This window comes from Fundulus heteroclitus, chromosome 21 (assembly GCF_011125445.2).
Source record: "Fundulus heteroclitus isolate FHET01 chromosome 21, MU-UCD_Fhet_4.1, whole genome shotgun sequence".
Classification (NCBI taxonomy): domain Eukaryota; kingdom Metazoa; phylum Chordata; class Actinopteri; order Cyprinodontiformes; family Fundulidae; genus Fundulus; species Fundulus heteroclitus.
In genome coordinates this window covers 32973800-32988375 of record NC_046381.1, presented here as the reverse complement: position 1 = coordinate 32988375, position 14576 = coordinate 32973800, and the positions used below count along the sequence as shown (strand labels likewise).

Below are 14576 nucleotides of genomic sequence, written 5' to 3'. Positions count from 1 at the left end.
GATGTGTCATATGGTTTATTTGCATGCAGACCTGCTGGTAGAGAGAATATTTGATAGATGTGACATCAAGAACAACTTGTCTTGTGACTAGATGGGGAAAGTGCAGTATTTCCAATGTATAATAACCTCAACCTGGTACGACTGTGGTGCAGGAGTTGGTGAGTTTGTCCTGTAACCGGCAGGTTGCTGGTTTGACCCCTTGCTTCGATCATCTCGGTTGTTGTCTCCTTCTGCCCAGGGCAGATATTGCTACAAAAGTAGCTCACCAATGTAAGGCTGTGAATGGGTGAATGACTAGTGTAAAGCACTTTGGGGTCCTTTGACCATTTTATTCCAATATTTACACAAAGATTTGAACAAAGGAAAAGAAAAGCATCAAATAACCCAAAGCCCTTATTTCAAATATTGACTGAGATGACAGCGTAACTAAGGGATGGGCGATATGGACTTAAATTTTAACAGGACATATTGTGGTAATGTGATAATGATAAAAGTGACGATAAGAGTATCTACAGCTTCTTGAGGTCTTTTTCAGGAAACTGATTGCATGCCAATTATTGCCCAATAAACACAAATGCTGTCCATTAAAAAAAAAAACATTATAAAAGGTAAAATATATTTAAACAACATTCAAAATATGTTTGATCAGGACTCTAGTTACAGAGAGAAGTTTTTTTTTTTAAACTAAACTGCATATAGTAACTACGTTTCATTACATTTTTAAATGTATTTATGCTCTGAAGATACCAACAGTGGAGAAAATAGCAAAAATAACAATCCTGACAATATTGGCAGTTTTGTGGGTTTTCAGACACCACTAGGTGATATTTATCATTGTCAAGATAAATCCAAATTCATATTTTTCTCAATAAAACAACACTATAAAGGCCCAGCCCTAGGGCTACCGTGTGAAACGAGTGCGTCCTGTTTCAAAAACTATCCCCGTGTTTTAGAGAAATAACCACACTCAAACTTGTCAGTGGTAGTGTGATTTTTTTTTTTTTGGGGGGGGGGGGGCTGCTTCAGTATCTATCTGGGCAAGTTGCCTTTGTTGTTTGGGCTGCTCTCTGTTAGAAAATCCTGAGGAGCGGTCTAGTCAAAGTCTGGATGCTGTGTAATGATCTTACACTGTTAATGCTCAAAACCTCCAGTGCGACTGAATTAAAAATTCTGCAAAGGGTGAAGGGGGGGCCTACATTCCTCCTCGTGTGAAACAGTCATAGCTCGCTACCACAATGACTGTATCACTTTTTGTCTCAAGGTGGGTTTGAATAACCTCTCTCTGTCAGTAAATGAAATCCTTGCAAAAGTATTTTAAAAAAGCAGAAGCAGAGCCAATCTGTAAGGGGACAAAGACATTTCCACGGCACCGCATTTCCAAAATGTCATTTTTGTAAGCGATTGAAAAATGTGAAGGCTGTGTTTCAGCCAGCTGACCAGCAGAGCTGCGTTACTCCAGTCTGCATTTCTACTTCAGCACTTTCTCTGACCTTTCATTGAAAGCAACTTTCAACTGTAAAAAGGTTTGCTCTCAACTGCAGAAGCGGTATGCCTGAAAAATTTTAAAAATGCGCATTACAGTATATCATGAGATACTTTAGAATAGCTGCTGATAAATGCATTGGCTCGTGTTTTGTCTGGCTGGTTGGTTGCCGTTACGTTCAGTCAAGTGATACTTTTATTTAAAGCAGTTTCCACAGGTAAGCCATAGAAACAATGTGCAGTTCTGCATAAAGAATGACTGCTCGGCTGCATTCTTCACAGTTGCTTGGTTGTGGACTTCAGCGGCATGTTCAGTGGTCATGCATAAATGAAGACCAATAAAGCTTGATGGATAGTTGTTGTTTTTTCCACGTTTTCCTATGAAGTCAGAGGACTGCATTTTGATTTAAATACCAATACAGACACCCCCGAAATAACTTATCGGCAATGTTAATGGGTCAAATAATCTCAAAATCATCAGTTTCTGGAAACCTGAAGATGTCCCATTGGATCCCAGAAAATAAAATGCATAAAATGTATAAATAAGAGCCTCTGATTAATTTAAAAAAATATAATTTTGTTAAATTTGCATGTGTTTCTACTTAAATCCTCAGGCAATAAGACTGGTAAATTTTTAATAAAACTGATTTGGCCTAGACTAGAGAAACATAGTTTTTATTTGTCATTTCATTGTATTACATTAAGGAGAAAGAAGTGTTCATATTCAGTTGTTAAGTCTAAAATGAATTATAACCCCTGGGAGATTTATAATTAAATTAATCTTTATTTTTCCTTTGAATGTTATACTGTATTAATGTTTGAAACTCACCCAGTCAGAGTCCTAACCAGAATCTGTGGATGGAGCTAAAGATTAGGGTGATGACATGAGGCATTTCCACCTTAAATATTTAGAGTTCATCAACAAACATCAGTTTTCAAAAAGATACCAGTGGAAACACGTTTTGTATGTCCACTAAAGGAAGGCTTTCGCTGCTGTAATGCCAAGAAAATGTTTTATTGATTATTGAGAAGGTATAAATAATTTTTGCAATAAAATGTACACAAATACCTAGTGTTTATTTTAATAAGCTTGATGATCTTTTTGAGAGATGCCTGTCACACTTTCTTTCAGAAACAAACTTCTTGGCTAAATTGTTATAATTTTAAATCTAAATTTACAAGGGCTCTGAATAATTTTGGGCTTAATAGTAAAATACATGTTATTGTTCTGTGTTTACCATGACATGGCACAGGTAGAGCTTTTGAAATTAATGGGTGATAGGATGAGATAAGTTTGATAAAGCTACTAGCCAGACTTTTAATCAGTCAAAATTACTTTGCATACAGTATAGTTCTTCAATTAGATCAGTATTCCTCTGGTGACATAAAGCAACTGTAGAAAGTTGTTTTGAGAATGTCTATTTGTGTTACCCCTGGTAAATGATGCTCGAATACTGAAGACTCTATATTGAAATGTGTCAAAAAAAATCCCTCATCTGCCATAGTGTTTAATAATTTCACCTGAAAAGCTCAATTCTTGAGCCTCTCTAGATCTCATTGCCACAAATACACACAGAGCAGACTTTTGTTTTGTGTGTGTGTGTGTGTTTTTCTCTGGATTTTTAGAATAATTGCAGTGGAAATCACCACCCAGTTGTGTTTTAATTACATGAGTGGTCTTTTTTTTTAGCAGACAAAAATGAAACATGGTATTTCTTGGTATGGTATCTTTGAATTTGGGGGTCGGAGTGTGTGTGTGTGTGTGTGTGTGGGGGGGGGGGGGGTGTAACAGAATAAAAGGTATTTTCATGGTAAAAAATAAAATAAATAAATAATTCAAATCTGTCAGAATCTCAAAGAACAGCAAACAAAATTCTAATAAAACATTGCTAAATAAAAGGTACATTTTAATCATCTCAGCAAAAACGTGTTGCTATAATTGTGAAATTTCAAATAGCACAAACTAAACCGTATTCGCTTTTCTCTAAAGTGATCATTTTATTTGATTGAATGAGGAGCAGATGTTGAGTAAGATGTTTGAAGTTACGGCCGACCAGAGTATAAACCATGTTGTAGTGTTCATTGATGTCCGGAAGGTGGCAGCAGAGCAGCCAAAGCGTTCCCTAAGCGCACAGAAGAAGGCGTTGTTTACGTCCCTGAGACTTCCGGGTTGTCGTGTTTGAGCTGTGCTCATTCATTAATGGAGAATAGCATGCGTTTACCTGTCCGCTGATGGAGAAGCTTCTGTCCCAGCTCACCGACAAACATGTGCTTTTCCCGGCCTCCCTGCTGCTCCGGCTGGCTTTGGTGGCTTATGGAGACTACCAGGACAGGACCATGGCGGTGAAGTACACGGATATAGACTACCATGTGTTCACGGATGCTGCCAGGTTCATCACACAGGTAGCTCCGTCCTCAATTCATTTCCTTTGGATGTTAATTAAAAATGGTGGAACTCTTAAATAATGACAATTAGGATTGCATACCTAGTACAGATGGATGTTCTTAGTGCTCATCACTGATGATCAAATGCTTGATCTGCCACCACCATGTTATCAATCTATGAGTTACACCTGCCCTGACCCAGGCAGACTGACCTCTGCTGAGGTAACCTGCCTGCACCAAGCTTCCTGAATGTCCTAATGAGATGTATAGCCTCACCAGATCGTTGTTTATGTAGTTTATCCATCAGATGTTTAACTTTTTCCTTTTTTGTAGCTCAACCTGGGGCCATACCTTGGTCTTGTTTTGAGGACCCGTGTGGCTTGATCCATTTGTCTATTTGTCATAAATCCATCCATCTCTCAGTCAGTCAGTCAGTCAGTCCTCCACCTATCATTTTCTTTCATATTCGTTCATCTATCCATCCATCCTTGCATCCACTCAGTCGGTTCATCATCCATTCATCCATTTATTCATATGTCATCCATCCATCCATCAGTGGCTGTAGGCTCCTCAGGCAGTGTACTGAGCTCAGCAGGAATCCTACTCTGATGCACAGTGCTTCTGACACCTTTCTATCAAACCCTAAAAATAATATTCCCCCAATTAATTTTTTTTTTTTACTGGTCTTTGCGCAGCAATCTTCTCAAGTTTTTTGTTCTCGGACAGCTTCTGACTAGACGATGACGATGATTGACCATACTGTTTTTAGGCATCGTGAAGCGTTGCTTGTCAAATCTCGCACTTTTCCCTCTTGTCTCCACCAAACTCGAGGGTTTAAAAGACAGAAACATCACTTTGTGCCTCGCTTGCCATCAGTGGCACCAGGCATCGCTAGAAGGGAGACAATCAGTGCGCTCCAATTTGCACATAATGTTATGGTCGATGACTGTTATTAAGTGGAGCTCACTTCTTCGTCCCTTCTAAGAAAAAGCCGCTGTATTTTTGCGCAGGGTGAGTCTCCATACAACAGGTCCACCTACCGCTACACCCCTCTGCTGGCCTGGCTTCTCACCCCTAACATCTATCTCTGCATGGTGTTTGGGAAGATCCTCTTCATCCTATGTGACGTGCTGTCAGGACTGCTCATCTACAGAATTCTCTGTTTGAGAGGTCTAGACCGCAAGGTTGGACCGATCCGCACTTTTATGTCTGGGTATTTGCAGAGTTTTTTTTTTTTTTTTTGCATGTTTATAGATGAGAAAAAATCTACTTTTTTCTTATTCTAATGTGTAGACGGCAACCTATGCGTGTTCCCTGTGGCTCCTCAACCCTCTGCCCATGGGCGTGTCGAGTCGAGGGAATGCAGAATCCATCCTGGCAGCTCTGGTGCTCGGGACGTTGCTTTGTATGGAAGGTAAGGGATCTCTGAACCCTAGGGGAGCGCAACACGCACACATGTTACCTCCATAAACACTACATGGATGTTGTTACTGCTGTCATGTCACGTAGCCAAGCAAATTCTGCGCTAATCCACTCTGCTTCTCCTAGCCAGGCGTCTGGTGTGGGCCGCTGTGCTCTACGGCCTCGCTGTTCATATGAAGATCTATCCCATAACGTATGCCCTCCCCATTGCCCTGTCCCTGAGAGCGCCAGAGGCGGGAGCAGCGGAAGGCGAACCAGCGCGGACATGGAAGAAGCGTGTCGCGTTTATCGCAAGCTTCCTCAGCCGTGAGCTGATCCTCTTCGGAGTCGTGGCCGGAGGAGTTTTCTCCGCGCTCACAGCAACCTTCTACTACATGTGAGGCGAACACCTAACGCTGAACACCCAACGCTGAACACCTAACGCTGAACACCTAACGCTGAACACCTAACGCTGAACACCTAACGCTGAACACCTAACGCTGCACCAAGGCTGCCTTCTCCAGGTTTCATTTAGAGTCGCTTCTGTGCAAGATGCCGTAAGCTTGGCTTGGAAGTTGCAATGTTATCTATGATAGCATAATTAATTGTGAACTGACTTGATTGTGCAAGAGTTGCTTCTTATCATCTGTGGTCAGAAGTAGAAAAAAACGCACAGAAAAACCGACGTCTTGATTGACGTGACTCCCCCGCTGTGGATGCAGGTACGGCTGGCCGTTTCTTCATGAGACCTACTTTTACCACCTGACCAGGAGGGACATCAGGCACAACTTCTCCCCGTACTTCTACATGCTCTACCTCACTGCAGGTACTCTTCAGTCCAGGCATGGGGGTGGCAGCATTAGGCTGGGGGGGGGGTTTGATGTGCAGGGACTGTGAGGTTGGTCTGAGCTTATGGGAAAATGGACGCACAGCTAAATGCGGTGAGCCAGCTGGATCCTGCCGGAACGGATTTCCAGAGCAAAGAACTGGTGTTACATGTGTTTTTTTGTTGTTGTTGTTTTTTCTTTTTAAGTTTAATATTGAATGAACGTTTGGTGCAGGTGATGGCCATGTCGAGGCTCATTCTTTGGCCTTCTCTACTTTCAGACAGCAGGGGGAGCCAGTGGCTCGGCCTGGCAGCCTTTCTGCCGCAGCTCATCCTGCTGTTGGTGGCATCATGGAGCTTTCACCGGGATCTGGCCTTTGCCTGCTTCCTCAATACGGCCATCTTCGTCTCCTTCAACAAAGTTTGCACTTCACAGGTACCTGGAACTTCAGCTAACTATCACCTACGCAAGTCCCGGACTGCTCATAGGATAGCATTCATCCTTAAGTCAGGGTTCCTAAGCAGGCTTGTGAGTCTGGAATAGTACAGAGTTTGCTTTTATAACTATCCAGGTCTGGGTAAGCAAGGAAAGTGTTTAGATTTTTTTTCATTGCTCTTTTTAATTTTTGATTAGTAATGCTTAATGAATTAAGTGGTTTTTTTTTTACAATGATTTATATTTAAATAGAATATTTATATTTTATTTGCCACATGACACTTTTTTATTGTCACTCATCAGTATTTTGTTTTCTGGTTTGTTGACTAAAAACAAGCTCATTTAAAAAAAAAAAAAAAAAAAGGCAATCTTCCTAAACCAGGGTTGAACCAGAGATTGTTTTACTTTTACAAGCAGGAAAGAAGGACCAATGTCCAACAACTCTGCTTTAAAACTTCTGCATATAGTCTGCAGAATGTGAAAACTCCAGAAGAAATAGAAATGAGAGTCTGGAGATCTCTGGATTTTAACATAAAAGTTGCTCAGCAAATCCTTTGTTTTATTTATATATATATATATATATATATATATATATATATATATATATATATATATATATATATATATATATATTTATTTATTTATTTATTTATTTATTTATTTATATAAATAAATAAATAAATAAATAAATGTAAAGAAAGGGAGCTTGTTTTTGAAAAATTTTAATTATTTGGGCTTGTAGAGATTATACTTACATAATCCTAAATAACGCTGTGGAAATATGTTTGTTTGTACTTTTTAAATGGAGGCTATGTGTAAAACAAACAAACAAGCAGAAAAAAATGTTTTATAACTAATCACTTACTCTTGCGTTTCCTCACACTATGGATAAGATAAGAAATACCTTTATTGTCCTACAAATGGAGAAATTCAGGTGTGACAGTGGCCAAAAAAACACCAAAACTCAATCACTGGATGTTTACTTCATGAGCTTAAAATTTAAGATTATATTTGCTGGAAATAAACAAATCTCCCTGCAATGAATAATTATCTGTGTAATAATACATCCAGAAGGAGGAACAAACTAGTTTATGCTTTTATCATGATTAGTTTTAATCATGATCGGTTCTTTTTGTTTTTGTATTTAACTCGTTGCCAGGTTGTTTGGGCCTTGTGCATTTGTTTGGAAGTAAGATCACATTTCCACAAAAAAGTAGTTTCATTTTTATAATTTGCATCGCAATTAACCTGAATATTACATAAAGAGTCATTTATTAGACTGGGTTTCTACTTTAGTGATCAGCTATCTGGTTGTTGTTGTTCTTTTTGCTTGATCCAAAAGAACAGCATGCAGTGATATGGAAACTGTGATTTGTTTGTCTACCTTTAAACTGCAGTTAAATGTTTATTCAGCAATGGTCTAGCACAGCGGTTCTCAAACTCTTTAACCATGCTCCCCCTTCTGTGTCCCAACCGGGTTGACGCACCCCCAGTCCCCCACAAAATGCAACAAGCCTTTTTTATAGCCATGTTAAAGGCGCCATGTGTAATCATACTCAAATGACCAGAACACATATAATAACACCTTTTTTTATTATTATTATTTGCAAGAATGAATGACGTAGAGGCCAAAAGCTAGGTGCGCATATACAGTACACTGCATAGAGGAAGATAACTTCTTCTATATTTCAACTTAAAATGAGGCGTAGAAGAAGATTTATTCTAAATAAATATTTTTTTTGTGTGAATACATTTTTATTTATTTATTAAAATTACAGGTTTTGATTTTAATTTTTACAAAGGAAATCCCAGAATCCATCGAACCTGCGCCGATTTTTAAAAAATCTCAATGTGAACAGAAGCTTAAAGGTTTTGGCCTGCAGTGTAAATAACATTTATCTCATCATGTTATAACAAAGTAAATGCTGCTGATTAAGCGGACCTAACTTGTTCTGCCTTTAGTACTTCCTGTGGTACCTGTGCTTGCTGCCTCTGGTCATCCCACATCTGGCTCTGTCCGTGAAGCAGGGGCTGGGCCTGCTGCTGCTCTGGTTTGCTGGACAGGTAATTCATCCTCACACGCTCCAGGTTGCTGCTGGGGCCGTTTGGGTCGACTCACCGAGCTTCGCCCATCTCAGATTTACCTCTGAAGGTTGTTGTTTCTTTTCCGGATACTAAAACAAACGTGTATGATGAGGGAAAACTATCATTTGGTTTGAAAATGTTAGCCTGAATATGCCTGTTTTTAGCAGGGTAATAGGATTCAGATGGTTGTGGACCAATCATTTTACTCACTCAGTGATGGTCTTTGTTTGGACCTCTGCTGCCCTAATAGTCTGAAGAACTGAGTCACAACACATGGTTAGAATCCTAAAGGGATTTAAATGAAAATAGATTTATTGAAGCTGTGCTGCTAGCGTTACTAGACCTTGTTACAGACTTGTACGCCTGTTAGTCACCACGCTGCATGCATTTAGCACTTAAGCGGAAAATCACATCTGGAATCACAGAACAGCTTCAGAGAGATCTTACAGTCACCTGCCGTCTGTTTTGTAGAGGATTTAAAATGCTGGAAAGTAACTTGATGAACTCTGCTAAATGCTACGCCTTTCAAAAGTATTCACTCCCATTGAACCACGTGTCACCAACACAGTGCCCGCAGGCAACAGGAAGCCCCCCCCCCCCCCCAAGGACCGCATGTGGTGCCCTCGAGCCTGTTCTAAAAATGGCACAGCCATCCAGTGAGCTGCATCCAAAATGTCATTTTATGTTCCCAACTTTGTAACTATGCCTGCGGTTAAATGGATTAAAAAATTCCATCATCTAAAAAAAGCATAACAACATGTTTATGTTACATAAAGTTAAGATGAGCTCAAAGGTCAGTACAGGTAGCCCTTCATATGACACGGTACGGATGAAGTAGCTCTGAGCTTCTAAAAGGTTGGTGACTCCTGACCATATCGCATTACAGCCACAAACCTGATAACTGAACACAAAGTAGTGCATAATTATGGAGTAGAAGGAAAATGTTTTGACAAATAAAAATCGGAAAATAGCGGAAAATTCGGCTCCTCTGACTCAGTGCTGTTTAGAACAGCTGCAAGTCCATCAGGGTATGGCTCTACTGGGTTTGAACAGCTGGAAACTAAACTTTTAGCCCGTTCTTCTTCTAAAATAGCTCAAGATCAGTTGATGGAGAATGCACGTGAGCATAAATTTTCAGGTCTTGCCACAGATTCTTGGGGAGACATAGGTTTGGGCCTTTTTAATTCAAACATGCTCTGGTCTAAAGCATTTCACCATAGCTCTGGCTGTGTGCTTCCTGCTACAAGGCAAGGCAAGGCAAATTTATTTATATAGCACAATTCAGTACAAAGACAATGCAAGGTGCTTTACATGATTAAAATATAGCAAAATAAAAGCATGTAGGAATAAAATGTAGATAGAAAATAGAATAAAAGCAAGTAGGGATAGAATGTAGAAACAAAGAAGAACATTAACAACAGTAAAACTTCCTGGGCTGCTTGTATTTAACTAACCAGCATTGACTGGCTTCCCCGTTTGAACATAGCATCTCCTCAGCATGATGCTGCCGTCACCGTGTTTAACCTTCGGGGCAGCGTGTTCAGAATGATGTGCAGCGCTTAGTTTCTCTTCAAACGTCGTGTTTTGCTTGTAGGTGAAAATAGTTGCCGCGGACCTCTTGGCTGTGTCTGTGTTTTAAAGCTTTCCTCGTCCAGCCTGTCGGATTAGAACTGCCGTGGCTTGGTACTCTTTCAGACTCAGATGATGGATGGAGCAGTTCTCTATAAGATGGTCAAAGCTTTGTTTGTTTGTCATTCTCTTCCCTGCTTCTCTAAAACCTTACCCCTGACCTGTGTGCCATGTTTCATGGTCTTCATGAGGCCGTTTTGTTCTCTAACAAACCCGTGAGGCCTCCACAGAACGTCTGGATTTCTGCTGACATGAAATTACACACTTGTGCACTCTGTTCCCTATTTAGGGGCTATTGGTGACTGGAAGCAGCCTTTAAATTTTTATTTAGAAAAAGAATCACTTTCTCTTCCACTTTACAAATATGAATTATTTTGTATTGCTTTATCTCAAGAAACCATCCCTAGTCTTTATCCGCTTAGCCGTGCTCACACCTAAGGACCACTAGGAGAGACCAACTAACCTAACTGTGGGAGGAGAGTACCCAGAGAGAACCACACATGCACACGGAGAAACATGCAAACTCCAGGCCGGGTTTTGAACCCAGGACCATCTTGCTGCAAGGCAGCAGTGCTACAAATGTTGCCGCTGTGCAACCCTTATCTCAAAACTGCCTGCTGCTTCTTCATTAAGACATTATTGTTCTAGTCAGTGTTTCTCTGTTCCGTCTGATCACTTTATAACATGAAATAAACCAATTATTTGGAAAGCGAGCTTGTTCCTACGTTGCATTTTAAGGCTGTACATGAAACCGCTCCCCGCTCTTCTGAACTTTATCGTGTTTTCTCCGCCCACAGGCTCTCTGGCTGGCTCCTGCCTACTTCCTGGAGTTTGAAGGCTACAACACATTCGTTGTGATCTGGCTCGCCGGATTGCTGTTCTTGAGCGTCAACTGCTTCATCTTGATCCAGATCATAACGCATTACAAACCCAAACCCCCTTCGCAGAGGCCAAAGGTCCAGTGACGCTCCCTTGAGTTGAAACGGAAACATTTCCATGTAACTTTCCAGTAAAGGAGCGGGAGGCCAGTCGAGCAAAGAGGACGCATCACTAAAAAAAAAAAAAGCGTTTGTGTTTTGCTCAGTCTCTCTCGGCCGTCTTTTTAAGTACTCTCTCTGCTGTAATCTGAATCATGTTGTCAGAGATCAGTCATACAGCGTATAAAAGCCGCAGATGGATCATCAGTCATCCTGACTTAAACCCTTGGATTAAACGCTTACGTTGGCAGAGCAAAGCACTTAGATTCACAGAGATGCACAGAACGGAGACAATTATCACACCGCGTCGTGTTTCCTAAAATCTTTAAAATACCACGGCACAGCAGAATTTCTTAACCTGCTGCTGAGCGCAAAATCCAGATTTGACATGTTTCAGGGCTGATTTTGAATCCAATTGGTGCTCGTCTAGACGAGAGTCACGTTTGCACCCCGTTGCTGTTGAGTCTGACTGTTTCCCCTTTCAGAAAGCTCGTTGCTGCAGGTCGTTTTGAGTTCTCGAACAAGGAGGAGTGGTGTGCAGAGCAGATTAAGTTCAGGTAAATCTGAGCTAAATCATGTCATGCTGACCTGGATTGTTAACCATAAGCTGCGCTTTGCTTTTCCACGTCACTTTGATAATATTCAGCTGAGATGTGTCCATGTTCCTTCTGCAAAAGCACGCAGTGGAGGCAGTGGAGCAGTTTCTATCAACAAGCCAAATGCTGGTTAAAACGAGCTTCGCTGCGGCTGCAGTGCACCGTGTTCACCGGTAGGCAGAGGGATTTGCCAGCAGAACAGACCTCTGGAGCTTTGGATGCTTGTGTAACCCGCGCAGATTAATCAGTCAACTGGAGCATGAAAACGACTCAAAACAAACAGTGGTTCCCTTAATCTCGCTTTACTCTCTCCTCCTAATCTCACATGGAAATCATCAAAGCGTTCACTTCAGTCCTGTTGATCCTAAGTATGTTTGTTGGTCCTGCAGCTTGGAACTGACACCAGCAGCATGAAATTACTAGAAAATGATACACATACACATTTAAATGCTTGTCATTTCGGGTGGTTTAGGGTTGAATTTGTGGGTTTTGTTTTTTTTCTTCTTAAACATTTAACCAAAAGGCTCGGTTTGTGTGTGTGATCCGTGTTCGGGCTGACTCACGGTCAGCTGCGGCCTGAATACCCGCTTTATGAATCACCGGCTTGCACCGAGTAACCTTTCAGCTGGCCAGCTGCCTCTGGGCCCATGCGTAAACCATTTCATCCCACCACCGTCCCTTTGACTACCACAACATTCTGGAGTTTATTTTTAAAATCTGTTGGCTACAACAATGGCTGGGAACCTTCTCTCCTCCAACTGTTGTTATATTTTCTAAATAGGATGTGGCGCTCTCCGTCACTTAACTGAGAAGTCCTGAGTTTGGAAAAATCCACTGGAGTCCACCCAGAAACCCACTCCTAGATGCAAAATCCATTATGGCCTCCTCACGGTGACCCGTGTTTTCCACAAAACACCGCTGGTGTGCTCCTAAAGTCACAGATTCTGTGTTGTTGAGCTCTGCAACATGCTGAGAAACACTTAGATTGACTTCATTGCTAACTATAGTTAGCCCTATCTCTGAGCACATCCATTAGCAAATCCTGCTGGATTACCAGAACATGATTTAGTCGGGCGTTATCTTGAAGTCCCAATTTCATTTTGGGCTTAGCCTCGCTCTGATTTGCTCGAAGGTCCGCCCGGCTTTTTCTCTGAAGCCGTTAACTAGTTATTGTCTCCGGGTAAGATGCTAACTACTCAGAACCTTAGCAGGACCATACTTCATTGACATTCGAAATAACTTTTAAAACCAGTGGATTGACCGTGTCTAAAACTGTATTGCTCTTAAAGGATAAATAATTTTGTATCAGCTCAGAAGGCACCAAAAAGCCAGTGTCATTAAATCACCTTTGACATAGAAACCCTTTAATGAACACTCAAGCAGCTTATAGGCATTAAGGGAAGATGCTTTGTTGTCCTTCATTAGCTAATTGAGGTCAGCAAACAAAGAGTTGACATCTTTTTGTCCTTAGGCTTACTTGCTCACATATCTTACTGATTTATTTAAATTTGAAATGTCCAACTGGTGTTATTCTTTCCTTTCAAAGCATCTTTTTAATTAAATATATTTTTAAATATTGATTTTGTCTTGCAGTCTGTAAAGAAAGGCTTTAATCTTAATTTTCTGAGTGTTTTAAGTGTTTATAAAGTCTGTCCATATGTTGTAAAACGTATCCGAATCACTAGAAATGTTGCCATGCAACCACAAACTTCTATGCAATTCTTTGGGATTTTTACCTAATAGACCAACATGGAGAGGTATGTGATTATGTAGTGGGTAGAGGAGGAGACATGGTTTTCCTTTTTTTTTCTCTTTTTTTTTTTTTTTTTTTACTGAAGATTGGAAAGTTTGAGTTGATTTGTATTCAGCTTTCTTAAGTCTGATATCTTTAAATAAAGTTCTGTGAAGCCAACTGCTGTCAGAAGTCACATAAGGGCCTGTCCGTGTCATTTGTCATCATGATAAATACAACTCTTCTGGGCATGAGAGATCCAAGAGGCCCATTATAACTCTGAAGGAGCTGCACAGATCCACAGCTCAGGTTGGAGAATCTATGCACACGAGCACGCTTAGATATGTACTCCACAAATCTGGTTTTGATAGAAGCATGGCTTTACCCTGAACACACTGCAGTAAAAACAGTGCTGGCAGTGGCCTGCAGTGGGGATGCTTTCCATCGGCAAGGACATGTAAGCTGGACAGAGTTGAAGAAGAAGATGGATGTAGCTAAGGAGGCAATTCTGGATCTGTGTCAAAACCTTGAAAAACTGATGTTTACATATTCCCTAATAAAATAATTAGGGTATGGGGGGTTAAATACAAATACTCGCCACACTTTTCAGCTTTTAATCTGTTAAAAATGTTCTATAGTTTTCCCTTGATTTCAAAATTATGTTAGACTTTGTGGCTTTCTATCGCATAAAATCCAATGAATGCATTAAAGGTTGATTTTAACGTGTTGTGCCATATTAAAGCCATGATAAAAAATTGAAGTCAGATTGATTTCTGAACATTTGACTGGAGGACAACTCTGAAGGGGTTTGTGAGCAAAAGGATTTCACACTTTCAGAGAGACAGCCCTCTCTGCAAGGTGCGATCAGTGCAAAAGCTTGCTGCCACAGGACAACCCCCGAGTCTTTAGGCCCGTTTACACTACACTTTTTTAACCGAGCCGAGCTCGGTAACCGAGATAACTCTTGTGTGTAAATGGTCAGCAGACTGAACTGAACCGCGCTAGACATAACCGGGCCGCGCTAAAT

At 40.8% G+C, this 14576-nt stretch overlaps 1 protein-coding gene across 1 annotated transcript; it reads left to right on the top strand.

The window, feature by feature from the left end:
• Positions 1-3579: 3579 nt before the first annotated feature.
• pigm (phosphatidylinositol glycan anchor biosynthesis, class M) lies at positions 3580-13750 on the top strand. The gene is made up of 8 exons (XM_012855949.3): positions 3580-3885; positions 4878-5051; positions 5161-5281; positions 5416-5665; positions 5991-6094; positions 6376-6530; positions 8493-8594; positions 11042-13750. The coding sequence occupies exons 1-8, from the start codon at positions 3715-3717 to the stop codon at positions 11207-11209; spliced, it is 1245 nt and encodes a 414-aa protein (XP_012711403.2). The 5' UTR covers positions 3580-3714; the 3' UTR covers positions 11210-13750.
• Positions 13751-14576: the final 826 nt, after the last annotated feature.